This window comes from Camelina sativa, chromosome 9 (genome assembly GCF_000633955.1).
Source record: "Camelina sativa cultivar DH55 chromosome 9, Cs, whole genome shotgun sequence".
Taxonomy (NCBI): Eukaryota; Viridiplantae; Streptophyta; class Magnoliopsida; order Brassicales; family Brassicaceae; genus Camelina; species Camelina sativa.
The window spans coordinates 2,543,319-2,569,856 of record NC_025693.1 but is presented as its reverse complement, the minus strand read 5'-3'; the positions used below and the strand labels follow the sequence as shown (position 1 = coordinate 2,569,856).

The 26,538-nt window shown below is 35.1% G+C and overlaps 6 protein-coding genes, 1 non-coding gene and 4 pseudogenes across 7 annotated transcripts; 3 read left to right on the top strand and 8 right to left on the bottom strand.

The window, feature by feature from the left end:
* TRNAT-CGU lies at positions 16–87 on the top strand. Its single transcript has one exon. It is a non-coding gene; the product is annotated as a tRNA-Thr (tRNA).
* LOC104710279 (putative G3BP-like protein) lies at positions 2,768–5,399 on the top strand. The gene is made up of 9 exons (XM_010426861.1): positions 2,768–2,880; positions 3,255–3,436; positions 3,534–3,831; positions 3,925–4,088; positions 4,181–4,337; positions 4,431–4,555; positions 4,660–4,725; positions 4,816–4,876; positions 4,971–5,399. Exons 2-9 carry the CDS (start codon positions 3,257–3,259, stop codon positions 5,180–5,182), a joined length of 1,263 nt encoding a protein of 420 aa, XP_010425163.1. The 5' UTR covers positions 2,768–2,880; positions 3,255–3,256; the 3' UTR covers positions 5,183–5,399.
* Positions 5,194–6,871, bottom strand: LOC104710278 (suppressor protein SRP40-like). The gene is made up of 3 exons (XM_010426859.2): positions 6,627–6,871; positions 5,762–6,536; positions 5,194–5,662 (listed from the first exon to the last, which is right to left on the bottom strand). Exons 2-3 carry the CDS (start codon positions 6,529–6,531, stop codon positions 5,473–5,475), a joined length of 960 nt encoding a protein of 319 aa, XP_010425161.1. The 5' UTR covers positions 6,532–6,536; positions 6,627–6,871; the 3' UTR covers positions 5,194–5,472.
* LOC104710277 (magnesium transporter MRS2-5-like) lies at positions 7,017–9,567 on the top strand. The gene is made up of 7 exons (XM_010426858.1): positions 7,017–7,098; positions 7,606–8,161; positions 8,254–8,324; positions 8,414–8,542; positions 8,618–8,962; positions 9,033–9,080; positions 9,171–9,567. Exons 2-7 carry the CDS (start codon positions 7,720–7,722, stop codon positions 9,399–9,401), a joined length of 1,266 nt encoding a protein of 421 aa, XP_010425160.1. The 5' UTR covers positions 7,017–7,098; positions 7,606–7,719; the 3' UTR covers positions 9,402–9,567.
* LOC104710276 lies at positions 9,943–11,644 on the bottom strand (annotated as a pseudogene).
* Positions 11,765–14,003, bottom strand: LOC104710274 (ureide permease 1-like). Its single transcript, XM_010426857.2, has 6 exons — positions 13,692–14,003; positions 13,217–13,490; positions 13,000–13,138; positions 12,764–12,917; positions 12,564–12,687; positions 11,765–12,475 (listed from the first exon to the last, which is right to left on the bottom strand). Exons 2-6 carry the CDS (start codon positions 13,442–13,444, stop codon positions 11,948–11,950), a joined length of 1,173 nt encoding a protein of 390 aa, XP_010425159.1. The 5' UTR covers positions 13,445–13,490; positions 13,692–14,003; the 3' UTR covers positions 11,765–11,947.
* Positions 14,441–16,894, bottom strand: LOC104710273 (annotated as a pseudogene).
* On the bottom strand, positions 19,306–20,322 carry LOC109126338 (annotated as a pseudogene).
* Positions 20,849–21,807, bottom strand: LOC109126337 (annotated as a pseudogene).
* LOC104710272 (probable carboxylesterase 7) lies at positions 22,275–23,465 on the bottom strand. The gene has a single exon (XM_010426855.2). The coding sequence runs from the start codon at positions 23,369–23,371 to the stop codon at positions 22,424–22,426; it is 948 nt and encodes a 315-aa protein (XP_010425157.1). The 5' UTR covers positions 23,372–23,465; the 3' UTR covers positions 22,275–22,423.
* Positions 23,534–24,864, bottom strand: LOC109126221. Its single transcript, XM_019229444.1, has 2 exons — positions 24,702–24,864; positions 23,534–23,938 (listed from the first exon to the last, which is right to left on the bottom strand). Exon 2 carries the CDS (start codon positions 23,917–23,919, stop codon positions 23,716–23,718), a length of 204 nt encoding a protein of 67 aa, XP_019084989.1. The 5' UTR covers positions 23,920–23,938; positions 24,702–24,864; the 3' UTR covers positions 23,534–23,715.

Below are 26,538 nucleotides of genomic sequence, written 5' to 3'. Positions count from 1 at the left end.
GAATTAAAACAAATCGCCTCCGTAGCATAGTGGTATTGCGTTCGCTTCGTAAGCGAAAGGTCGTGAGTTCGATCCTCGCCGGGGGCTTTTTTTTTTTTTTTTTAAGATTAAAAATAAAAAGAAAAATATAAAACCAAACTAAAAATCGAACCCAGCCCAACCGAACCAATTATTATTTTCAAACCAATACAAACCAAAATCACATACAACTTTATACGAAAGCCATTTTTTCAGAAAATTTGAAGGTTTTAGAAACAAGTAATTGAAATTTGGAATCCAAATGAAGCAATTATTATTTTCAAACCAATACAAACCAAAATCACATACAACTTTATACGAAAGCCATTTTTTCAGAAAATTTGAAGGTTTTAGAAACAAGTAATTGAAATTTGGAATCCAAATGAAGCAATTATTATTTTCAAACCAATACAAACCAAAATCACATACAACTTTATACGAAAGCCATTTTTTCAGAAAATTTGAAGGTTTTAGAAACAAGTAATTGAAATTTGGAATCCAAATGAAGCAATTATTATTTTCAAACCAATACAAACCAAAATCACATACAACTTTATACGAAAGCCATTTTTTCAGCAAATTTGAAGGTTTTAGAAACAAGTAATTGAAATTTGGAATCCAAATGAAGCAATTATTATTTTCAAACCAATACAAACCAAAATCACATACAATTTTGTACGAAAGCCAATTTTTAAAAAAATTCGAAGGTATTAGAAACAAGTAATTAGAATTTGGAAATCAAAATCACACACAATTTTATGCGAAAGCCAATTTTTTAAAAAAATCCGAAGGTTCTAGAAATAAGAAATTGGAATTTGGAATCCTTATTTTCAAACCAATACAAACCAAAATCACATACACTTTTATACGAAAGCCAATGTTTTAAAAAATCTGAAAGTTCTAGAAACAAGTTATTGAAATTTGGAAATCAAAATCATATACAACTTTATACGAAAGCCATTTTTTTCAAAAATCCAAAGGTTCTAGAAATAAGTAATTGGAATTTGGAATCCAAATGAACCAATTATTATTTTCAAACCAATACAAACCAAAATCACATACAATTTTGTACGAAAGACAATTTTTTCAAAAATTTTGAATATTTTAGAAACAAGTAATTGGAATTTGGAAATCAAAATCACATACAATTTTATACGAAAGCCATTTTTTAAAAAAAATTCTGAAGGTTCTAGAAATAAGTAATTGGAATTTGGAATCCTTATTTTCAAACCAATACAAACCAAAATCACATACACTTTTATACGAAAGCCAATTTTTTCAAAAATCCGAAAGTTCTAGAAACAAGTAATTGAAATTTGGAAATCAAAATCATATACAACTTTATACGAAAGCCATTTTTTTCAAAAATCCGAAGGTTCTAGAAACAAGTAATTGGAATTTGGAATGCTTATTTTCAAACCAATACAAACCAAAATCACATACACTTTTATACGAAAGCCAATTTTTTCAAAAATCCGAAAGAGTTAGAAACAAGTAATTGAAATTTGGAAATCCAAATCATATACAACTTTATACGAAAGCCATTTTTTTCAAAAATCCGAAGGTTCTAGAAACAAGTAATTGGAATTTGGAATCCAAATGAACCAATTATTATTTTCAAACCAATAAAAACCAAAATCACGTACAATTTTGTACGAAAGCCAATTTTTTTCAAAAATCCGAATGTTTTAGAAACAAGTAATTAGAATTTGGAAATCAAAATCACATACAATTTTATACGAAATCCAATTTTAAAAAAAAAATCTGAAGGTTCTAGAAATAAGTAATTGGAATTTGGAATCCTTATTTTCAAACCAATACAAACCAAAATCACATACACTTTTATACAAAAGCCATTTTTTTCAAAAATCCGAAAATTCTAGAAACAACTAATTGAAATTTGGAAATCAAAATCATATACAACTTTATACGAAAGCCATTTTTTTCAAAAATCCGAAGGTTCTAGAAACAAGTAATTGGAATTTGGAATCCAAATGAACCAATTATTATTTTCAAACCAATACAAACCAAAATCACATACAATTTTATACGAAAGCCAATTTTTTCAAAAATCCGAAGGTTTTAGAAACAAGTAATTAGAATTTGGAAATCGAAATATGATTTTTTTTTTCACCAATTAATTCAGGATTTGAAACCAATTATTATTTTCAAACCAATACAAACCAAAATCACATACAATTATACGAAAGCCATTTTTTTAAAAAAATCGGAAGGTTCTAGAAACAATTAATTGGAATTTGGAAATCAAAATATGATTTTTTTTTTCTTTTTTACACCAATTAATTCAGGATTTGAACCGATTATTATTTTCAAACCAATACAAAACAAAATCACATACAATTTTTATACGAAAGCCAATTTTTTTAAAAATCGGAAAGTTCTAGAAACAATTAATTGGAATTTGGAAATCAAAATATGATTTTTTTTTTTTTTTTTACACCAATTAATTCAGGATTTGAACCGATTATTATTTTCAAACCAATACAAAACAAAATCACATACAATTTTTATACGAAAGCCAATTNTCAATGTGTAGGATCTGGAAAAAGAAATAAATCTTCACTAATATTTATTAGATAGAAAATAAATAAATTTTTAAAAAAGGTATGCCCATCATCCTTACATTACTCTGTGCTATATGATTACGTGGCCAGATATTACTGGATGATATCTGCAAAGTAGGAAAAAAAAAAAACGAAATCCCAATTCTGGTCGGAGATTGAAATGTAAAAAACCCTAGAAGCCATATATAACCCAATCACAACAAGTTAACTCTCTCTCTCTCTCTCTCTCTCTCTCTCGTTGTGAAATTGATTCTTATTGTCTTCTCCAATTGACCAGGTAATTGCTTCTTCTTCATACTTCTTACTCTATTTTCCAATCCCTTTTAATTGCTTCAATTTGCAGCAAAGTTTAAACCTTTCACTTTAGATCTGTAACACTTCAATTTACTTCTGGGGAAATAAAATATCTGTACTTTGCAATTTCGTACTGTTAGATCCACAAAGTACAGTTCTAAGTCTTTTGTTTTGTGGGGTTTTGTACAACTTTCAAGATTTTACAGTTATATTGAATTGGCAGATAGATTAGAGTTAGGGAGTTCAAGAAACATGAACGTACTCTGTGTAACTTTGGAGTTCTTTTTCTTGATAAGTGCTTGTGCGGTTGTCTGACTCTTGTGTATGATTCTGTTTCGATTTGTGGAATGCTTGCAGAGATGACAACTGAATCAAAGGCTCCGTTAGTAGATCCAGGCACTGTGGGTAATGCCTTTGTTCAGAAGTACTATACCCATCTTTATGAATCACCTGCTGAAGTTTACAAATTCTATCTTGAGAACAGTGGTCTTTTACGGCCAGGTCTCGATGGTGAGATGGTTCCTATCAAATCCTTGAAAGTAAGTTCCTATAATGTCATAGCCACCTTGTATATATAGTCTTTCTTAATGGAATCAAGAAAGTTTTTTAAAATTTGTTTCATTGTGTTTTTTGCAGGCTATTAATGATCAGATCATGTCCATTGACTACAAAAACTCGGAGATCGAGATTCTGACTGCTGATTCTCAACCATCTTTAAAGAATGGTGTTGTGACTCTAGTCACGGGTTTAGTGATTGGAAAAGATGGAGGAAGAAGGAAGTTTTCTCAAAGTTTCTTCCTTGTGCCTCGCAATGGAAGCTACTTTGTGCTGAATGATACCTTTAGGTATGTGTCTGATGTGGTTGTTGAACCAGAAGCTACCAAGGAGGTTGAGGAGAGCCCTGAAGTAATCGAGCCAACAAAGAGTGTAACCGGTAAGTACTTTACCAATGGTTTAATATATCAAGAATTTGAAAAGTTCACCATCTTGACATTGTTTTGATTCATATGGTATTGGTTTTGAGTAGCAGAGCCTGCAAAGGAAACTGTAGAGGCGGTTATTGTCCCTACTCAAGCTAAGACTACGGTGACAAAACCTGCAAACGGACATGCAAATGTCCCCAATGTCACTAAAGCTGCTGAAGCCAAACTTCAAGAGGAGGCTCCCAAGAAATCCTTTGCATCAATTCTTGTGAGTCTCCCTCTTTTGTGCTTGGTTTCATAAGCTATTAGTTTTTTTCCGTTTAATATACTCTAATCTCCTGGTGTACTTCAATAATACAGGTCCAGTCTCTGGCTCAAAACGGAAGTTCATTCAATGTTACAGCTTCACCAACTAAGCCTAAACGTGTCGAGAAACCGACTGTTGCTTCTGAGCATAAGGCTAAGGCTCCTTCCCCAATTCCTGGACAGGCTTCTGCTAAAACCATTGAACAGCCAGGTTGGTTATTCAGCATAATAGTGTTAAGAACGATGAAACTGGAATCTTCTTGTTGCCGTTGTTCATTTGATTAATTATATTTCTGCGTATCAGCCAAGGGTAGTAGTTCCATATTTGTTGCAAACTTGCCTATGGATGCAACTATCGAGCAACTCTATGAAACATTCAAAGGTTTTGGAGCTATTAGAAAAGATGGTATCCAAGTCAGAAGTTACCCGGTCAGTTATTCTTTCAATGATCTTAACAGATAATGTATTTGCATGGTTTCGAAACCTTAGTCCCCTAGTTCACTCACTCGCTTAAAAATCTTTCCGCTTTTCAGGAAGATAAGAACTGTTTCGGGTTTGTGGCATTCGAAAATGGTGAAGCAATAAAAAATGTCTTCCTGGTATGTATATGTTTGCCAAATCAAACTCTCAACTATAATGTACTGTAATTTGAACTTTTTGATTTCTGATCTTTAACTGCACAACTCTAGGCTCACAAGGAATCTCCAATCATGGTTGGAAACCGAAGAGCATCTATTGAAGAAAAGCGAGGCAAGTTTCTGAAGGCAATGGTGTATCCAACATTAACTTTATTCAAATGCAAAAGCAAAAGCCTAATCTTTATTGTTGTTTTTGGATTCTGCAGGAGGTAGCAACAATCAAAATGGCAGCAGATCCTCTGCACGAAACAACGGTGGTTACTATAGGACTGAGAATGGTTACAGAAACGATGGATACAAACCTCGGGGCAATGGTGTCAATGGAGGACGAGGCTATGGCAGACGGAACAGTGAGTCTGATGGGGATGGGAAAGCACACCAGAACAACGGCCATGGCAATACTGAGGCCAAAAACTAGACTAGTTTCTGCTTCTTCCAAATTTTGCTCATTGGTTGAGAATCTGAGGTTTTAGGCTATGTTAAAACAGCTTTTAGTTTTCGTTGATATTCTAGTCGATGATCTTTTCGGTTTGAGATTTTGTTTTGAGATAACTCTGGAACATATTTCTTTGATCTATGCATCTTCTCTTGAACAAAGGAGAGATCAAAATTAAAATGATTTAAGGTTCTATTGACCTACCTGACCTTTTTTCAGGAGATAAACTCCACAGTTTTTTTTTTTTTGTCTAATAAAACAGCAAAACAGAATCAAGCACAAGAGCAGGGAGAACAACACCAAGGACATGGAGGAAAACATGAGAACCACCTACACATTGACTGCTTTTGATTTGCTGCATCTGCTGGTTTTTCTGACTCTTGTGGCTGTTTTGCTTCTTGTGCTTGTTTCTTCTGTTCCTCTGTTTCTCCCTTTCTTGAATCACTTGCAGCTCCTGCCAATCTGTAAAACAAAAAGGCGAGAAACTTTCATTAAAAAAAATCCAGAGAAAGCGAGAGAAGGGAATGTATATCAAGGCATGTTCATGGATGGAGTGTGTACATTGGGAAAGAGAAGGAATGTGCACTGTTTGAGCTTTGGTTAGAATGGTAAGAAGTTGAAGGAGTTTTCCAAGAGACAGCTGGTTGTTGTTCTTTCTCATGGCTTTCTCTCTTATCTTCCTCTTCTTCATCAGATGAAGATGTATGTACAACTTCCTCTTCCTTTCTCGAATCAACAACTTTGGGTTCTTCTACGACGGGTTTTGATTCTGATCCTGGTGGAGGTGGCATAGGAAGTGCGGGACTGTACGCTAGTAACTCTCCCGATTTATAGAGCTCACCTGATTTCATCAAATCAGCAGTGAAACTGTTGCGTCCTAAATGAATGCTAAAGAGAGATTCATTCGAAGTACAGCTCCATTCAGCTGGTATATTCGATTTGCTTCTCTCGAAAACCGAAGATGGAATCCTATTCGGGTCATAGTTTCCGTTATCATCATCATCATCCCTATCCATTACTTGAACAGGAGGTGAAGATATCTCTGGTTCATTCGATAATTCTTTGCCGTCTTCAGGTAGATCTTTCGGTGGCGATAAATACGAAGAAGATGACGATGATGAAGAAGACGATGATGATGATCTTGAATGTGCTTCTGAGTGAATGAATCTTGAATGTGCTTCTGAGTGAATGATCACACTTCCTGTTTCCTCTGAAAATATTCTTTTATGCTCTCCATCTCCATTTTCTTCATCCCCTAATGAGCCTTCCTTGTTTCCATCTTCATCATGTTTTGGTTTTGATAACACATCTTCTTCATGTTCAGACTCCATAACACCTAAACAAACAACCAAAAGCAATCAATCTTTTTAGCCATTTCTCGTGTTCAAAACAAATCAAAACCGATATACATAAAAAAAAAACATACCTTGAAAACGATTTTGATCAAGCTAAAACAATCTGATCTCTCAGTGATGAAGATTTTTGTTTCACTTGTGGGGATTAAGTTGTGAAATTTCGTTTTTTGTTAGAGAAAACGAAGGAAGAAGAAGAAGAAAAATCAAGATGAGGAAAAGGGGATCTAGGGTTTGGTTTCTGTTCGTTGGTTTGGTGATAAGCAGAACGAAAGGTATCTCGTAAAGTTCGGAACTTTAACTAACAAAACAAAACCATGGCTGCGTTACGCGCCATGTCGACGACTCTTATCTGATTCTGTTTTATAAAATGAATCCTCTGTGTGACGGTCTTTGTAAGAAACCGTGTTCTATCCAATAGATATAGACGCCTTGACTTTTTAACACGTGGCTTCAGATACGTTAAAGAACAAAAGCTGTGTGCTTCTTCTTCTTCTTCTGTTGCTGCTGCACTTTTGGAAAAGTGAAAGCTTTTGTAAACGAAAGGTGAAGTTTTTATTTTGGAATTTGGAGTTTTATTTTTAATTTTGCTTGATGATGTTTATGGTCTTTGAAAGTTTCTTCCTTTTTTTTGGATTCTTGGCTTTTGTTCGGGTATGTATTTGGGAATGGATATGAATATATGATACTGTAGACCTAATTGATCAGTGCGATTTGTAATTTATTGTTGTTTACAAAGTCACAAAACTTTGTAATTACGAATTCTTGGAATTGAGATACTGAATTTGTTGTTGTAAAACTCAAAACATTGAGAATTGTTGTAATTACGAATTCTTGGAATTGAGATACTGAATTTGAGAATTGGATCTTCCTTAACTGTAAATTATGTGCCTTTTCTTCATTTTAGCGTCTTTAAGAACTTAAGACGAAGTTATTCAAACCTAGATTAGTTAGAGATTTGAGGGTTTTCCTAAAGGTGGATTCTTGGTGAAAAGTATTATCTTTTGATTTGTGAGTTTTCAAAATTGAATTTGAGTTTCATGTTGTTTTCAGGTTGGAGAATTGTTGCAAAAAGCTTTACTTCGACTGCTTCTATTTCACAGGAAACTGTTGGAGTTTGGTTCTACTGCATTTAGTAAATTGTAAGAAAGAGAGGATAGAGCAAACATGGGAGAACAACTGGATCCATTCTCCATTTCTAATCTTCCGGATTTCATATCTTCTCAAAAAATTGGCAGACCGGTGAATCTCGAAGGCCAAAGTAACCGTGGACATCCGTTTTCTGGCCTTAAGAAGAGAGGCCAGTCTAGTCGTTCTTGGGTGAAGATTGATCAAGATGGGAACTCGGCGGTTTTGGAGCTTGACAAAGCGACTATAATGAAACGGTGTTCCTTACCATCCAGGGATTTGAGACTACTTGACCCTTTGTTTATCTATCCTTCGAGTATTTTGGGGCGTGAGAGAGCGATAGTGGTCAGCCTTGAGAAGATCAGGTGTATAATCACAGCTGATGAGGTTATTCTCATGAATGCTAGGGATGCATCTGTTGTTCAGTACCAGTCTGAATTGTGTAAACGTCTCCAATCGAACCAACACTTAAATCTTATAGGTCAGCGATTTTTATATAGCTTTGGTTGGTGGCCAGGAATTATGATATTTGATTAGACTGCTGATAAAAACTGTTATATGTGTTGGTTTCAGATGATTTGCCCTTTGAATTTAAAGCATTGGAGTTGGTTTTGGAATTGTCTTGCTTGTCTTTAGATGCACAGGTATGCCACACTGTCTTCTCGTGTAACTATATAATGAGCTTTTAAGCTATAGTTAAGCTCAGAAGTTTTGGTGAATGTGATTTTAATAGGTGAATGAGCTTGAGATGGAGGTGTATCCTGTTCTAGATGAACTAGCCACTAACATCAGCACCCTTAATCTAGAACACGTGCGCAGGCTAAAAGGCCGTCTTCTTACCTTAACACAGAAAGTTCAGAAGGTGAAAACACAAATTCTCTTCAAATTTGAAAAAGCCTTAGTACCATAATTTGATTTTGGAGGTCAAAACTTGCAGGTTTGTGATGAAATAGAACATTTAATGGATGATGACGATGACATGGCTGAGATGTACTTGACTGAGAAAAAAGAAAGAGCTGAAGCTCATGCGTCAGAGGATCTAGGAGATAACATTGGTGAGGACTTTGACTCTTCTGGAATGGTTTCGAAGTCTGCGCCGGTTTCACCTGTGGGATCAACAAGTGGAACCTTTGGGAAGCTTCAAAGAGCCTTTAGCAGCATCGTTGGCTCACATAGAAGCTTGTTAAGCTCCTCTAGTAGCGGAGAGAATATCGATCAACTAGAGATGTTACTAGAAGCTTACTTCGTCGTTGTTGATAACACTCTGAGCAAATTATCATCGGTTAGATTCTTAATCTATCTTCTCAACTACATGTTGTTTCATCATTTTGATTATGATCTTGTGTTTGCAGCTGAAAGAGTATATAGATGATACAGAGGATCTGATCAACATTAAACTGGTAAGGACAGACAAAATAAGTTTCGTAATCGTGTTCTTGTTCCATGCCAATACTCTCTGGGTCTCTCTAACTTTGTCCATGTTTTCTTAGGGGAATGTACAGAATCAGTTGATTCAGTTTCAACTGCTTCTCACCGCGGCAACATTTGTGGCTGCCATTTTTGCCGCTGTAACGGCTGTCTTTGGGATGAATTTGCAAGACTCTGTTTTCCAGAATCCGACGACGTTCCAGTATGTTTTGCTGATAACAGGTGTAGCATGCGGATTATTGTATTTTGGTTTTGTGTTATACTTCAAGCACAAAAAAGTATTCCCTCTCTGAAATCTTATGTTAGAGAAGAAGAATAAGACCCATGGAGCTTCTTCTATTGTAGATATGAACAACTAATGACTTTTGCAGTTTCAGAAACAACTGAGCTTAGGCTTAACCTACTGTGAAACAACTTGATTTGTTTTAAGATTAATGATAATAGATAAGATTTGGGGTATTGTTGTATTTGGTAATACAACAGAGAAACTTTATTGTCTTTTGTTTCACATTAGTCCGGCCAAAGATATTGATAACATCACCAACATCTTGAACATGTTGCAGCCATTAGATAAGTTACTCTTCCTTTCATGGCTCTCATGAACCGTTTCTTACAAGTTTATAAACTAAAGTTGTGAACCTTTTGGTAGTTTTCGCTGTAAATAACCTTTTCAACTCATTTTCTATGTCCTGATGAGGCCATCAGAACCGCGACTGCAACTATGAACATAAAAAGCATACATATAAGAAGTATATATGTTTTACTTGATGATCTTCTGTATTCTCCAAACAGCAATATCCCTAAAAAGTGCTCACAAGTGAAGTGCCTGAAAGCATCAAATCAAAGTAAGGATTTTTATTTTCAATCCTTTAAATCATTGAAACAGAGAAGAGGTTTTCTAGTCTAAACCTGAACAGCACCTGCAGCAGCATAGCCAGCGGCTTGACCGCCCATAAACTGAAGACCATCACCAAATCCACAGAGAAATCCAGCCAAGAAAGACAAGCCTCGACCGTTCCAGTCATTTAAGTAAGCCTTGAAAGAAGATCTTGGGAGACCAAGTATAGGCCAATATAGAAATCTGATGTTAAGTACCAAAGCAATCACAAATGCAGAAACTGAGAAATAGAAACAATCTGTGTACACATTGAGTTTTGGAACCCCATTTTTCAAAGTGTGCCACTGATCGTTTGTGGCTAAGCTAACTGCAGGTGAGATTAAAGAGATACATACGCCAGCAAAGAATGTTAACGTCAGTCTAACTATTGTGCTTTTACCAAAAACCTGTCGATGCAAATCTTGAATTAATCTTGAATTGTCAGAGAATAATCTTGATGCAAAATCTTGATATTGTTTCTGTTCTGTTAAGGAATGATATAGTTAAAGTTTGTTTCAACCTTGATGGCTCTTTGTTTCTCAAGCTCTATAAGAAAAGCTGCAGTTCCTTTTTTGCTAACCCGTTGGTTTCAGGATTTGTGTCTGTTTGGAAGGAAGAACTAGTCTCTAAACTGAAACATGATCAAGATTAGTGCCACCAACCTGAACCGAAACAGAGCACTACTTGTAAATCAGCTTTTAACCTTTTGAAATCTTGGAGTTTGGATTTATTATCAGCTGCATTTGATCTATGAACAGCTGAGCCGAAACAAACAGCGATTAAGAAACAAGCGATGCCGGGGCAAATAATCTCAGCTCTGTTGATTCTAGCATCCAAGAAATAGTTCAAAGTTGTGCCTATGCATTAGACACATAAAACAAAAAGCTCAAGAATCAGTTAGAACTTAAAAGTAGTTGAAGAAACTAGAGTTTTACCTATGACAACGGTGATACTAGCTGTGATGACTTCAGTGACTGATAAACCAACAAACGCCCAAGCATATTGTGTTGCCAAGGTTCCAAGGCTAAGAGATATTCCTCCTGACATTGCAAACATCACAGACTGCCAATTATCCTGTGATGAAAAAACACCTTTACATTTTAAAAAACTGCAAGATTGTGAAAGAAAGAGTGTAGGAATGAATATTTTTAACTGACTTGAGAAAGTTGTGTGATGAAATTTGGTCTGCTGGGACTAACTTCGCCTAGTGTAAACGCTATGATGACTGCAGCTAACAGGTTTGTGAGTGTGAAGTCAAGATAAGTGTGTTGAGGAAGTCGACCGAGTCTTTCGGTTAGAGTCATGATAGCTGGCCATGTCCCTAAAAAGAGCAGAGCCAAGAGCATACAAGTGATTGCTCCTCCTTTGCTCTCTATCACATACATTTTAATAGCGCTGCAGGCATAGTAAAGAAGTGAGATTCTTCTGTTACCATTTGATATCTCGTGATAAAGATGAATCTAGTTTTGTGTTTAAGGTTCTTTAGAACATTAGCACAAGACACATGCTGATACAAGAAGATCTACATAAAGCTCAAACTTCTGATTCACTAAATTTTTTAACTGACTAAAGATCTACATAAAGCTCAAACTTCTGATTCACTAAATTTTATAAAGATTTAGGAAGGACTTAGCTTCCCATTTTCTATCAAATAAATAAATCTCAAATAGCCATAATCTATTGTATTTTTGTCTTTGATAGTTGACTAATAAACTATAGTTTTCTTTCTCTGATGTGTAAACAAAGACAATCCAATCAGTTGTTGTTACCAAAGCCATAAGACATAAACCAACAAAGAAGTACACTTCGGTTGGTTAAATATAAACAAAGACTTGAACACGTTCTTAGCCATTAGTGAAGTTAATCACGCTGCCACGTTGGTTTCTTACAAGTTTATGAACTAAAGTTATGATCCTTTTGGCTGTTTAGCTTGTAGACATTTCTGCAAGTGGCCTATCCAAGTCATTTTCTATGTCCCGACGAGGCCATAAGAACCGCGACAGCTACTATGAACATAAGAAGCATACAGATGAGAAGTGTATATGTTCTTCTCGATGATCTCCTGTATTCTCCAAACAACAATATCCCCCAAAATGTACTCACAAGTGGAAGTGCCTGAACAGCGTCTGCAGCTGCATAGCCTGCGGCTTGACCTCCCATGAACTGAAGACCATTACCAAATCCACAGAGAAATCCAGCCAAGAAAGACCAGCCTCTCCCGTTCCAGTCATTTAGATAAGCCTTGAAAGAAGATTTTGGGAGACCAAGTATAGGCCAATAGAGAAACCTGATGTTTAGTATGAGAGCAATCACAAATGCGGAGACTGAGAAGTAGAAGAAGGCAGTGTACACACTGAGTTTTGGAACTCCATGTTTCAAAGTGTGCCATTGATCGTTTGTAGCTAAGTTGAATGCCGGTGAGAACATAGAAAAGCAGATCCCGGCAAAGAAAGTTATCGCCAATCCAATTATTGTGCTTTTTCCAAAGACCTGTCGTCAATGCCAATAATGAATCTTTTAGAGAATGTATATACATATCAGTTATATGGTAAAGGAAGAGTATGTTTAATGTTACAACCTTTATGGCTCTTTGTTTCTCAATCTCTATGAGAAAAGCTGCAGTCCCTTCTTTCGCTTTCCCTTTCGATAACTCGTTGTCTGAAGATTTGTTTTCCATTTCGAAGGAAGAAGCAGTCTCTAGACTGAAACAAGATCAAGATTAGTACCAAACCGAAGTATAAGTAAGTATCTAGTTGTGAATGTTTTTCCACTCCAAACCTTTTGAAATCTTGAAGTTTGGATTTGTTATCAGCTGCATTTGATTTATGAACAGCTGAGCCAAAACAAACAGCGATTAAGAAACAAGCGACCCCAGGGAAAAGGACCTCAGCTCTGTTGATTCTATCATCCAAGAAATAGTTCAAAGTTGTGCCTGTTCTAGAAAAAAACAAGAAAGTTCATTAGAACAAGAGAAGTTGAAACAGAGTAAAAAAAATCAGTTAAAAGACATTTACCAATAACAACAGTGATACTAGCTGTAATGACTTCAGTAACTGACAAACCAACATAAGCCCAAGCATATTGTGTTGCTAAGTTTCCAAGGCTAAGAACTATTCCTCCAGCCATTGCAAACATCACTGACTGCCAATTATCCTATAATACAAAAACCGCGTTTCAACAAAATATTTTTAGACAAGATTTTTTAAAGAGAAGTATGAATATGTGACTGACTTGAGAAAGCTGTGTGATGAAATTGGGTCTGCTTGGACCTATTTCACCTAGTGTCAACGCTATGATCACAGCAGCTAACAGATTTGTGAGTGTGTAGTCAAGATAAGTGTGTTGAGGAAGTCTACCGCGTCTTTCGGTTAGAGTCATGATTGCTGGCCATGTCCCTAAGAAGAGCAGAGCCAAGAGCATACATGTAATTGCTCCTCCTTTGCTCTCAATCATATACATCTTTCTCTCTCTCTTTTATATACTTATAAACTCATGACGAAAACAGCTGCACGAAAGAACAAAAAGGAAGATTCTTTCGGTTACTTGAGTTCAAGCCTCGATCAAACTCATTAAAGATCCCAGGAAAACAGATATTTAGACAACCACAAGGCAAGGAAAGAGACCAAATCTTTTGGGATTCAAGAACATAGAGACCAAAAAGTAAACATGTATGACTAAATGAGTTTCTTGAAAGAGATTTATTTACCGTTTTGGAAGCTTTTCTTCTAACCTTAACCAGAGAACAAGAAAGAAGAAATGTATGATTAATAGCTGCTTCCCATTACTGGGGGAGATTCAGAATAATTGCTTGTGGCTGTCATATGATTGGCAGATCCAGAGTCCAGAAAGATTCAACACCTTGATTAAAGAAATAAATCAGTCTCGAGATGCGTTCAGATTAGATTCATAGTTGATCATAAGTCAACGGCTGACACAATCTTGTCTTTATTTGATATTTTCTCAGACTACTTAAATCCTGGAACAAGCCACTGACTTAGACGTCCATCTAATGGTAGTTGGATCCAGTTTGTTTTTGTTTACCACACAGATTATGTATAGCATTCGTATCTTATGAGGGACCTATATATATCCATTATCCGCACAGATTTGTACGAGTTCTTGTGTTATGTGAGTTAGCAATTTAGCATAATGTATAAGTTGTTGAAATAATATAACAATTTTTTTTAATGGATAATGTATGAAAATGTTAGTAAATATTTAGATTATTACAATGTTTTAAACATATATTTTCACCAGTTTATTTATTCATTGATCATCACCTGGGTTATCATCTAGTATAATGAAAAATGAGTTTCTTTTCATATTCAAGTTTCATGTAAGGATAAATCTGTGATTACGAAGAAGGTACAAGATTTAACAAAAAAAAAAAAAGATGTAGAAAAAAACCAAAAAAAACAAACTTATCTTATGAAATCAAATATTTTCTATTATTTTTAATACAATTTTATGTTTAAATGTTTTGTACAAAGTATTTTTAAGGTGAAGCAACCTATCAACGATGCATTTGTATCAAATCCACTTCAGCTAAATTACTAGCAATCCTAATCCCAGGATATCTTATCCCACATTTTAAAGTAGTTTTGAAAACATAGTCGAGAACAACATGTTTTTCCATATAATTTTAAGATGGAAAAGAATTGACAGCGAGAACCACAAAAGAAACAAATTGGCCGATTCATAAGATTATTGAAAACCATATAAGCTGGGAATGACTCATTCTCTTTTTCCCTATTGATCCATATGAAGTCTCCGAGTACACATTTGATGTGATTAGTGATTCCACAATCATCACATGAATAAAACCATTTCTCTGGATTTAGTTCTTCCTCGCATATCTCACACCAGTATTGTTCACTCGTTTTTTCTCCATAGCATAGAGACAGAAAATGATTTTCATCATTTTTATGTTTAACTATCTTTGGTAAAACAGAACATTTGATGTCTAAAACAAATTCACACTCCTCGTAACTTAAAACCATCGTAGCATTAACTCTGCAAGCATTACAAACCCTATATTCCGTTGAGTGGTTGATGTATAATGAATGAAAAGGATGACTTTCATGGACAAAAGGCTCAGAGATAGAACCACATCGCACATCCAAGATAGTCTTACTGTCATTACTTGTGTAACGAAAGCCTTGAGAAATGTTTTGACAAGCATTGCAAATGAATATGCGAACATCATCTGTGATTAGAGTTGTAAGCATGTTATAGAAGGAATCTATTTTCTTTTGTGGGAGATAAGCACATTTTTCATGGAGAATATAATTATCACATTCCATGCAACTGTAGAATGAGCCAGAATATATAGGATACTTGCATGCTTTACACGACATGCATTTGTCATTAGCATCACTCTCTTCTTTACGCTTTAAAGTATGCTTCATGTGACTAAAATGCTTTATTTCTTCTTCTTTGATCACCTCGTATGACTTTACCTCTAGATTTGTTTCTGGAACGTCTTCGAGTTCAATCCCATCCCAAATCCCGAACCTTGTGGCACATCTTGGATGAATGGCAAAATCAGGACATTTTGAACAAATGTAAACCCCACATGTCCAGTTTATCTCTTTATTGCACACTCCACATTTCCGATCTCCAACGTCAAGACAATGATTGTAATAAATACGATGATTATGACGATAGACCTTTATGATGCGTGGTATATCAATACAATTTCGATGAATCATGAAATTACATGGAAGACATACATATGGATTTGGGTCATCATCCATTCCACATGCGTCGCAAATGAAATTCCGTTGAGGCATAAGAGTGAGTAAATGCTCATGAGCTTTAAAGTTAACAAGAGTGGAAGGGAGTGGATTCTTTACACAATTGACATCCACACTGAAATTGCAAATAGAGCAATGATAAAATATGTAATGAAGTTTGTTTCCACACAAACAACATTTTCCATTAGTGTACTTTGGAACATNGACAATGATTGTAATAAATACGATGATTATGACGATAGACCTTTATGATGCGTGGTATATCAATACAATTTCGATGAATCATGAAATTACATGGAAGACATACATATGGATTTGGGTCGTCATCCATTCCACAAACGTCGCAAATGAAATTCCGTTGAGGCATAAGAGTGAGTAAATGCTCATGAGCCTTAAAGTGAACAAGAGTGGAAGGGAGTGGATTCTTTACACAATTGACATCCACACTGAAATTGCAGATAGAGCAATGATAAAATATGTAATGAAGTTTGTTTCCACACAAACAACATTTTCCATTAGTGTACTTTGGAACATGTGTGAGACGCTTAAGAATGTGTTTAGGATGACAAGAATACTTAATTTCCGGTGTGGATTCGGCACAATCTTTGTGAAAACTCAAATTGCATAACTTACATGCATAAGGGAACCGGTCACCATGGAATCCACATAAATGACAAGTAAACAAATCCATCTTTGGAACAAGGGATAAGCTCATGGGTTTTCGGACTCTCAATTGTTATCATAACATCTTTTCTTGCGCATATCAAATCAATGGTAAAATCACATATTAAACAATAATAATACATCTTTGACAAGTTACCTCTACAAAGCTTGCAGTTTCCATAGGCTTCTTCATTTTCTGCAAGTACCTTGATGTACAAAGAATGCTGTGGATGGTAAAAGTTGCAAATCTTTGGTTTGGATTCGGCACAGTCCTTATGAAAGAAGAGTCCAGAACGAAAGCAACGATAACCATCACTAAAATAGTTTTTACCAAGATTGCAACCACTACATTTTAGCCCAAGCGCTTGATAAAATGTGTAAACTTTATTGAGTTTTTCCATAGATAATATGAATAATATATGAATATATACAATGTAGGTTTTTTTTTTTTTTTTTACTTTTATAGTATTTTATATATATATGTCTTATGTTTTGGTTTCATCGTAATGATGAGAGCTGTTTTATACACATATTTTCATATAGAATATAATATTTAATCTTTTTTTCTTGGGTCCAATATTATAGAAAACGAATAATTTCCTTTGTAAACTATTCTTTGTTTACATGAGAAGGTTATTCGTAGAATATGATGTGTAAATAGACTCAACAACGAATAAATTCCTATGACTTAATTATCAATTTTGCAACCTTTTTTTTTGTTTGTCTAAAAGGATACTCAAAGAATAATTTCCTGGTTAGGATAATGGCATGACAATCGGTTTAATCAGATTGTTTCGGTCTAAAATATTGGTTGTTTGTTCTTCGGTTTGACAAAAACTCTACCAGACTAATTAAAGGCAATAGAAATTGGGAAAAATGTCATTAAAATTCTCAAATCTACATTTTCATTGATTTAAAGCTTGAATTCTGCTTTTGAAGGGAAAAAAAACCAATTATTTGTTGACTTCCAAATAAATCGCAAACTCTCGTTGACCTAGCCTTTTGAGGCACAACATTAAATGGCCAAACAGAGAAATTAATCAGGGTTAATTATCCGTTAATAACAAAACGACCCTGTTTATAACATCCTAAAACCCCCAAATTAAAAAATCGATTCTCAATTTCTCCAATTCACAAACCCTAATCGATCTCAATTTATCTTTTTTTCTTCAATTTCTCTTTTTTCCGATTTCTCTCTTCTTCTTCGAGTTGACGAGATGAGTTCTAGCTCAGAGACATTGGTGGTAGCTTCGTTCGACCGTGGAGTGCCGTTGAAGTGTGTTTGTGGAGCCGGTGTAACTATCTTTACATCGAGAACTGAAGAGAATCCTGGTCAACCGTTCTTCCAGTGTATAACAAAAAGAGATTTGGAATCTTCTCGTCATCGAAGATATCATGTTTGATTAGGGTTAGATTGATTAGGGTTTGTGAATTGGGGAAATTGAGAATCGATTTCTCAATTTGAGGGTTTTAGGGTGTTATAAACAGCATCATTTTGCTATTAACGGATCTCGTTAACGGATAATTAACCCCGTTTAATTTCTCCGTTTGACCACTTAACGTTATACCTCAAAGGCTAAGTCAACGAGAATTTGTGATTTATTTAGAAGTCAACAAATAATTGGTGTTTTTTCTCTCCAAAAGCAGAGTTTGGGCTTTAAATCAACCAAAATGTAGACTTGGGGATTTTAATGACATTTTTCAGTTTGGTGAAATTAAATGTTGTGTTTGGTAAGTAAGAATGCGTAACGAATTAGATCAAAATTCAATTTCAATTCGGTTTTCTTTTGTAATTTTAATGTAGATTGACTTTTTTTTTAAGTTAGATTATAGTATTAAATTATTTTGGTTTTTTTTTTTGCTGGTATTTTGGTTTAATAAGTGAACATATCTGCTTTGATTTAGTAATAGTTTTCTTGATAGACATTTTGGTAAAGAAACTCCAATATAATAATAGTGTTTAGTTAGCACTAGCTCAAGACCGTAAGTCCATGTGCATTAGTTAGTTTCTCACCAAGTTTCTCATTAACAAAAAAATTAATAAAATATAAGATTATAAATTTTTATTGTAAACATTTCTCAAAACAAAAAAGAAAGTTTATCAAAGATTCCCAAATGAGAATCATTCTCAGCTTTTATGAAAAACTCTCATAATAATAAAACATTATACTATATATATATATATATATTTTTTTTAAGTGATAAATTTTTTGTCAGAACGAAGCTTCCAATGTTGCTCTAACAAGTAACACCACGAGAGACTCGAAAATATTAAAATGAGAAATCCTCAGAATTAGAAAATACATGAAATACTTTTAGAGAGACTTCAAATTACAGAAACTTTACAAAACCAATTTTTTTTTAAAAAAAATGAAATGGATCTAATAAGCTTTAGAAGCTTGAATTGGCTTTATTTAATTTTTCCACAGCTAAAATATTTCATTTTTTTCATTTTTTTTTCTTCTGTAGAAAGCATTTTTTTTAAAGTCAACAATTTTAAGCTTTCCAAAGTTTTAGTTTCTACCGCCAAAATAAGACAGCAATAAAATCTACAGCTACAACACAAAAATCTAAAGCTTAATATCTATAGTAAAAAAAAATCTAAAACTACAGGCGTAACCAATCAGACCCTTAGAGCTAGAGAACTTAAAAACAATACTCTTTCTTTGTACTTGCTTTTTGTTTCACTTATTCAAAAAAAAATGCTCCAATCAAATTTGAAGAAAGAAAAATTTTGTGCATGCACGTACACGCAGATGAATCACCTAATTTGTGTAATAGTGTTTTAATTTTCAAACAAAGTTGAAGTAAAACTACTTAAACAAAAGACTAAACAAATCAACGACTTTGAACACCAAATTACTCAGGCCATGTGATCTTACCTGTGGCAATATCAAAGACTCAACAATTTGAAGAACAATATCCTGGCATAACGCCATCTTCAACGAAAAATATCGAACCACTCTTGATTCCATCACCAACATCTTGAACTGGTGCTTTTAATGTAACCCCATGACCAAATATCAACATCTCATCATCTCCAATAGAGTACACTCTTTCCCATTTCTTACTCTCAAGATTCATTATAAAGACGTTAAAGATAACACCATCTCGGTTTCCTAAAATATTCGAGATGACTAAAACCTCTCCTGATTTCTGAATCGCAATTCTCTTCTACCAAATGTGTCCCAATCCTTGGTGAAACGGAAGATCCCAATACGGGTTATCTTCAATTTCCTCCTTAGGGAAATCTCCCAAGAAATCTATAATCTTGATGTAATCATCGGTACGTAGTATAGAGATAATTAAAGCTTGTTGTTGTTCTTATAAGCCAAATCAAGATAACCCAAATTTGTGCCACTGGTAATCCAATCCCTATTCCAATTCCACCAAGAATCATCTCCTTTCTTGTATGTGAACAAGTAATGCTGTTTCAAAATCAAAGCAACGAAATAATCCCCTGTCTTCTCGTTTATCCACACAGCAGCTCCTGATCGTTTGCATCCGAAGATGTTTTTTGGACACATTATCCTTACGACAAGGCTAGACGAAGTGTCCCCACTCGCCATATCTGGACTTATGGCTTCGCTCCAATATCACTTGTGCACCACCACGTATTGGAGATTCCATTGATGGAAGATTGATCCTTTGGCACGTTATCAAGTTAAAGATATAGAAATCTAGACGAGAATCTACCATCAATAAAAGGTCAGGACAAAGCTTGGACCAGTCGTGATTCTCAGAAATTTTTCTACTCTTCTCTTCTCTTATTAGAGTGTTCGGCCTATAAATGTTTCTTACCTACCGAGAGCACTCTATTGAATTTAGGGTTTCGTTTTAGGTTTTGTAACTAAAGAAATCTAAATTAATGCGATATATACATTCCAGTTTTAGGGTTCTAACTTTCCAGTTTTCCATTACACTAGGCGATTGGTTTAATCAGATCGATTAAGGTACAAAATATTACTTCTTTGTTCTTTGGTTTAACGGAAACTCTACAGCCAATTAAAACTTCTATAGCTGTTTAATTGGTTCATCACAAATGTTAGGTTCGGTTAAAGTACAAATGTGTCTATAGAAAATAAGGAACAACTAAGCCAGGTTGCATACACCTATTATGTGACCGTAGGCATCACGTACGGGTAATAAAAAAGTTGAGGTTGGGATGACTTTGAACATCTCTGTATAAATATCGTGTATATAGAAGCTTCTTCAACTTAAGGTTGTACTTTTGCATTATTTAACTTAATATTCGTTAGAAACAACATATCAATGTATACTTTAAAATCAGCGGTTGTGTACCAACTGATTTGTATTTGGGTTTAGACATACTATAATTGAAATAAATAACATCTTTTAATTGTACTCGGAGTTAACCTTTGAACATAACTTCAAATCATGCTAAATCGAATTAAGAGAAAAAAATATAATAACAAGAGAGAGACTAAGCAAATCCTGAAACAATCCAATCACTATGACTCATATAATGATCAAATTTATTAGGCCTTATAAATTGACCTGTGGCAAGATTGAAGACACCGGAATATGGCTGATGGTCATATTCTACGAAACAGATTGAACCACTCTTGACCCCATCACCAACATCTTGAACCAGTGCTTTTATTGTCACCCCATGTCCGAATATAATCATCTCATCATCTCCAATAGAATCTACTCTTTCCCATTTTCTACTCTCAAAATTCATTTTAAAGATCCAAAAGGAACATTCATGTCCTTTTTCAACTCTCAAACGTCTCCCGATTTCTGAATCGCTATTCTCCTATTCCAAATGGTGTCCGATGGTCCCGTAATGTAGTTACAAGGACAATCTCGATACGGGTTATTTTCGATCTCTTCTTTAGGGGAATCTCCAGAGAGGTAAAAAAATCTCTACGTAATTATCGGTAGTATAGAGATAAAGCTTGTTGTTCTTATAAGCCATATCCAAATAACCAGAATTTGTCAGCTTCCTATTCCAGCACCACGAATCATCTCCTTTCTTGTGTGTGAAGAAAAAATGCTTATGAAAAATCCATGCAACGACATAATCCTCTGTTCTCTCGTTTACTCACAAAATAGCTGATCTTTTGGATTCTTATATTTCGTCCGACACTTTAAGCTTATAACAAGGTCGACGAGAAAGTATCCCATAAGGTCGTATTGCTCAAATCTCGCTTCTGCACCACGAATTTTTTAAGACTTCGTTGATGGAAGATCGATCCTTTTGCCAAATATACCAAGACGAGAATAATCTACCATCAAGAGCCAGTTCCCACAGCTAGCCATATAATAATAGCTCTTGTCCGAAATTCCGACGAGTTTCGTATAAATCTTGTCAAAGAATCTCTTGTATATGATCCGCCATGGACGCAGAGCAAACAATTTTTGCTCGGTAAAAATCATGAGACCTCAGGCTTTCGATGAACATTCTCAAAAGATCAGGACAAAGCTTGGACCAATCATGACTTTTTGTGTCTCCTCTCTCATTAGACTTTTAAAAATTTATGATTAAATGACATATAGGATTTGTAAATTTTATACAAATCACATAAGAGACCAGATTCAATACACCTCCTAAGATTCAAATCCATTTGAAACATAGGATTTTGAAATTCATAAACAAATCACTAAACAAATAACATAGGATTTTAACTAGTACTTATAAATCATTATGATCAATAACAAATGATTTTGATAATTATTCTAAAATCATTGGTATGAGTAACACATGATTTTTTGTTTGAATTTTCAAATTCATTAAACTCCATAAAACAATAACCCCTTAGTAATTTTAATCATATAATAAACAGCAAAAATGCATTTAAACATTATAAGTTAAATAAAACTATAGTCTTGGTGGCATGCATACGTACGTTAAAGTGATTAAACCGTAAACTATTTAACCTTCTACATTTTTTGTTACATACAAATTAAAGTAAAATTGTGACTTGACAATATAATTATACTCCTTTTGGAAATACATATAAACTTTAAGTGATCGACCATGCAACCAAGCACATTAATTAATAAACTCAGCAAGTTTCATCACAACTTGACGAGCATTAACACTCTTAGAATCCTTCAAATGAAAAACATGGCTCTCATCTTTAGTCTCCATGACCTCAACTTCACCATCCCATCCACTCTTCTTCAGCTTCTCCCCGTAACACAAACCTTGTGTCACTAACAGATCATCTCCAGCTACCATCACCAGAACCTTTCCACATCCTAACCCTGATAAATCAGAGTCTTCTGATCCGACCACATTGATCAACGGATCATCAACTCCGTCTTTACTATTCGGACTCGCAATTCCCCAACTTCCTTCAATCTTTTGTCTTATTATTACATCTCTAACCTCAAACTCATCTATAGGAGTCTTCCCCCAAAAATACGGATGAATCAAGATCATCCCAGAGATTAAAGAATCACAACAAAGTCTCTCTGTTTTAGCTCGAGTCGTGAGATGATGAGCTATGTTCCCACCGGCGCTATCTCCGGCGAGAAACACTTTGTTGAAATCGCCGTGTCTGTTTATCCAAGTTTCCGGACCGGATCCGGTGATATGAGTGAAGACCCATTTGAGAGAATCCCATGAATCTTCGTACGGAATCGGAATCGGAAACTCCGGTGCACGGCGGTAATCGACTGAGATGGCTAAACAATTAGCGGCGGCGACGGCGGAGATGAGGAAAGTGTGGTAAGTCGGAGAGAAAGCTGTTTCTATGATGAAACCACCACCGTGGAAGTAGATGAGGATCGGGAGCTTTTTAACGGAGACTTTCTCCGGGAGGTAGACGCGGGCGGAGAGGTTTTTCTCCGGCGAGTAGACGACGTCTTTGGAGACGACGCCGTCTTGTGGGGTCAGTGATGGTGGGACGGTTGTTTCACCTGAGAGACGCTCGATGCGGCCACTCTTGAAGACTCGGTAACTCGGAGACCTGTCGAACGCGATTTCGGAATCCATTGTTAATGATTGGATTAGATATGGAGGGAGAAATGAGTGAAGATGATGAAAAGAAGATAAAAGAGAGTGTTACTGTTAGACCATGGGTCCTTCATTTTTGGTCCCCCAATTATAATAGTAATATTTTGAAAGATTCTTATTCTTAATATGAGCATTAGTGTCTATTTGTCAAGAACATTAAAAACATGTCCTGATCAGAATTCTCTTGTTTAAAACACTGTATTAGGGATTGGACTGAGACTCAAACACAGATACCAATCTGACGAACGAGAGTGAAGTAAAGAACTATGAAGACAAAAGATAAACAACAACGAGTTTGGTTGGACATAACAAGCCGGTGAGGATTAGACTTTAGATGGAACCTTGGTGTCAGTCTCAACTGGTTTTTGGCCTTCGAACTTGTCAATAGCCACCTGAAGTTCGTCCGTGCCACCAACAGCCCTCATTGTGTAGAAGTATACCCCAAAAACAAAAGCCGTTAATCCTCCCGCTACAACCGTGTTCTTGCTTTTTGGACCAAGGTAACTAAAACCTGGAAATCCAGCCATTGTTTTTAAAGTCTTAAACCTGCAACATTCAAGAAAGTGTAAAAATTGTCACATGTTACAGAACAGACCCCAAGTATGCAAAGTCTTAGCTAACTGTTCAATCTATACAAATCACAGGATGAGTAACTAAAGAGAACTCCGAAACATGTATATAACAACACTTCTAATTACTCCTTTTAACATAGCAGAACTGAGACTCCAGAAGCTCTGAGGCCATCGTAGAACATTGACATATATTGTTCATATAGTGAAAACACAAAAATCAAAATCGATTGAATAGAAAGACCCTTCCAATTGTTAATGCTCATCCTAAGAACTACAACGCCAAGACAAAAGTGACAGTGCTCTAAGCACAAGAAAATCAAAGATGAGTAACATCATGGTGTGAAGATTGCAAAACATTACAGCAAAAAAAGAACTCTTCTTTTGCATTATAATGGAGACTGGATAGAACAATTCAATCAGCTGCTCACCAGGTGCATCAGTTTAAACATATTTGTTCACAAGCTTATAACAATCGGCTCAAATCAGATGCTTTTTTAGCTTCCAATTAATCATCAACCACAGTCAAAATCAAAATTAAAGCAGAAATAAAAGCATTACAGACTCTAATTCTACATCTACAAATCCAAAGCTAGCATCTTTTAATCCCAACTGATGGAAGAACTCAAACCCAGATCAAGATGCCAAAAATAAAACCAGAGCAGAATCTATCAAGCAAAAAAACTGGATCTTTTGAACAAATGAGTCAAAAGGATCACAAAATTAAAATGGAAACGAACCTGATGCTTTATGTTTTCGCAGATTACTCGAAAAATCCGATAGAGATACAGAAAGCTGATTTCTTTTTGGCTTCCACAAAGAATGCGACAGAACGGCTTCGGTAATTCGTCAAGAACATCCGGTGAGAAGAACGGATTGGCTTCGTGAAATCGTCAAGGATGTGTATCGGTTTGTCGTCTCCGTCGAGAGAAAGAAAAGAAGTCGAAGTAATTTTTTCTCTGGAAAATGTTTTCGTTTAATCCTAGACAAATTCTACAGCCAATCACAATAAAGCACGTGTCGAAGTCGACGGACGAAAAACGTCCCAAAATAAGAATCGTTTCTTCGATATTGGGCTTTTTTGAATTAAATTAAAATCACAAAAAAAAAGACGGCTCAAGTGCACGCCGTTGCACATGCTCTTATGTATGAACGATACACCTAATACATAACCAAACCATCCCAAAACCATTGAGTTTTAGACCATTGAGTTTTAGTGTTTAACGGGTGATGATTCAACCCAACTCATTTAGCAAATGGTTTGGATCAAACCACAACCCATTTAGTTTAATGGGTTAATGGATTAAATGAGTTGACCCACTTTGTATCATCATGAGACTATGTATAATTTTACAAATTCATCAAAACTTCTTTAATTTTATAGATAAACATGATGTATGTCTCTACTTAGATTTGAAAACCAGAAATTTTAAACAATAATAATCCAGAAAATAACATCACTGTTTTAAATTGTCTTCTAAAATCTTCTTTTAAGATATCTTCTTTAACCTTCTTCTAAGATGTCTTTGACACCATCTCCATCTGAAATCAAACTCTACAAATGAAACAAAACTCAAACATTCTAGATCGATCCAAACACTCAAACTCCAACATTCATACACTCAACCTCAAACACTCAAACATTCAATCTCAAACTCAAACCCATCAAAGAGGTGAATCATCTAATTCAAGCAGATACAAAAGAGATCAACACCATCTCCATTTCTAGCAATGTATTAATCGAAACAATCTAGAGAAGATGATACAAAAGCTTTACCAAAACCAGCATATGTGAACTTTACTAGAGAACAACAAAGATGATACTATGAACTTCTTTGTCTAAATCACACTAAAACCCAATTTGAGTAGAAACATCAACAGATCAATACATCCAAACAAAAACTTTACCTTCACCAATAGGTTTACACTCGCTAGAATCAATCAATATCCTAAAATTACAAACGATCACCAACACAAGAGTAAACAACATAAGTTCTGCAACACACATTTGAAACCAAAAACGTTTAACACAAAGAGAAGTAAGTACCCACAGAATTTGAAAACTTTCACCTCTGAATGATGGTGGTTTTAAGTCTCTGAATGTGATACAAATTTTCCTTGTGTAATTGTTCTCGTTACACTAAACAACACACTAAAAACTCACTTGTCAAGCTAAAACCCTTAAACCATTAGAGACACCACATCCACTTAAACTACAGCTAAAACAACAACACCAACCTAAAACCCTTAAACCATTAGAGACACCACATCCACTTAAACCACAGCTAGAACAACAACACCAACCTAAAACTCACAGCTACACAAAAGAAACAAATAAAAAAAAACCTGAAGCATGAAAACGGAATCAATCAAATCACAGCTAGAACAACAACACCAAGCTAAAACTCACAGCTACACAAAAGAAACAAATCAAAAAAATCTGAAGCATGAAAACGGAATCAATCAAATCACAGCTATGTATCCAATTGTGAACGGAATCAATCGAATCCACAAAAGAAACAAATCAAAAAAATCTGAAGCATGAGAACGGAATTTAAATGGGTTTAAGTGGGAGAC

Excerpts from the sequence above, each read along its gene's own strand:
- LOC104710274 (XM_010426857.2), bottom strand. The coding sequence starts at position 13,444 with ATGTATATGATTGAGAGCAAAGGAGGAGCAATTACATGTATGCTCTTG. Across the intron at positions 13,139-13,216 it reads TCATCACACAGCTTTCTCAA|GATAATTGGCAGTCAGTGAT; the intron begins GTCAGTCACATA and ends TTTGTATTATAG. Across the intron at positions 12,918-12,999 it reads TAGTATCACTGTTGTTATTG|GCACAACTTTGAACTATTTC; the intron begins GTAAATGTCTTT and ends TTTCTAGAACAG.
- LOC104710279 (XM_010426861.1), top strand. The coding sequence starts at position 3,257 with ATGACAACTGAATCAAAGGCTCCGTTAGTAGATCCAGGCACTGTGGGT. Across the intron at positions 4,338-4,430 it reads TAAAACCATTGAACAGCCAG|CCAAGGGTAGTAGTTCCATA; the intron begins GTTGGTTATTCA and ends TCTGCGTATCAG. Across the intron at positions 4,726-4,815 it reads CAATAAAAAATGTCTTCCTG|GCTCACAAGGAATCTCCAAT; the intron begins GTATGTATATGT and ends GCACAACTCTAG.
- LOC104710278 (XM_010426859.2), bottom strand. The coding sequence starts at position 6,531 with ATGGAGTCTGAACATGAAGAAGATGTGTTATCAAAACCAAAACATGAT. Across the intron at positions 5,663-5,761 it reads CATTCCTTCTCTTTCCCAAT|ATTGGCAGGAGCTGCAAGTG; the intron begins GTACACACTCCA and ends TTTGTTTTACAG.
- LOC104710272 (XM_010426855.2), bottom strand. The coding sequence starts at position 23,371 with ATGGATTCCGAAATCGCGTTCGACAGGTCTCCGAGTTACCGAGTCTTC.
- LOC109126221 (XM_019229444.1), bottom strand. The coding sequence starts at position 23,919 with ATGGCTGGATTTCCAGGTTTTAGTTACCTTGGTCCAAAAAGCAAGAAC.
- LOC104710277 (XM_010426858.1), top strand. The coding sequence starts at position 7,720 with ATGGGAGAACAACTGGATCCATTCTCCATTTCTAATCTTCCGGATTTC. Across the intron at positions 8,325-8,413 it reads GCTTGTCTTTAGATGCACAG|GTGAATGAGCTTGAGATGGA; the intron begins GTATGCCACACT and ends TGATTTTAATAG. Across the intron at positions 9,081-9,170 it reads ATCTGATCAACATTAAACTG|GGGAATGTACAGAATCAGTT; the intron begins GTAAGGACAGAC and ends ATGTTTTCTTAG.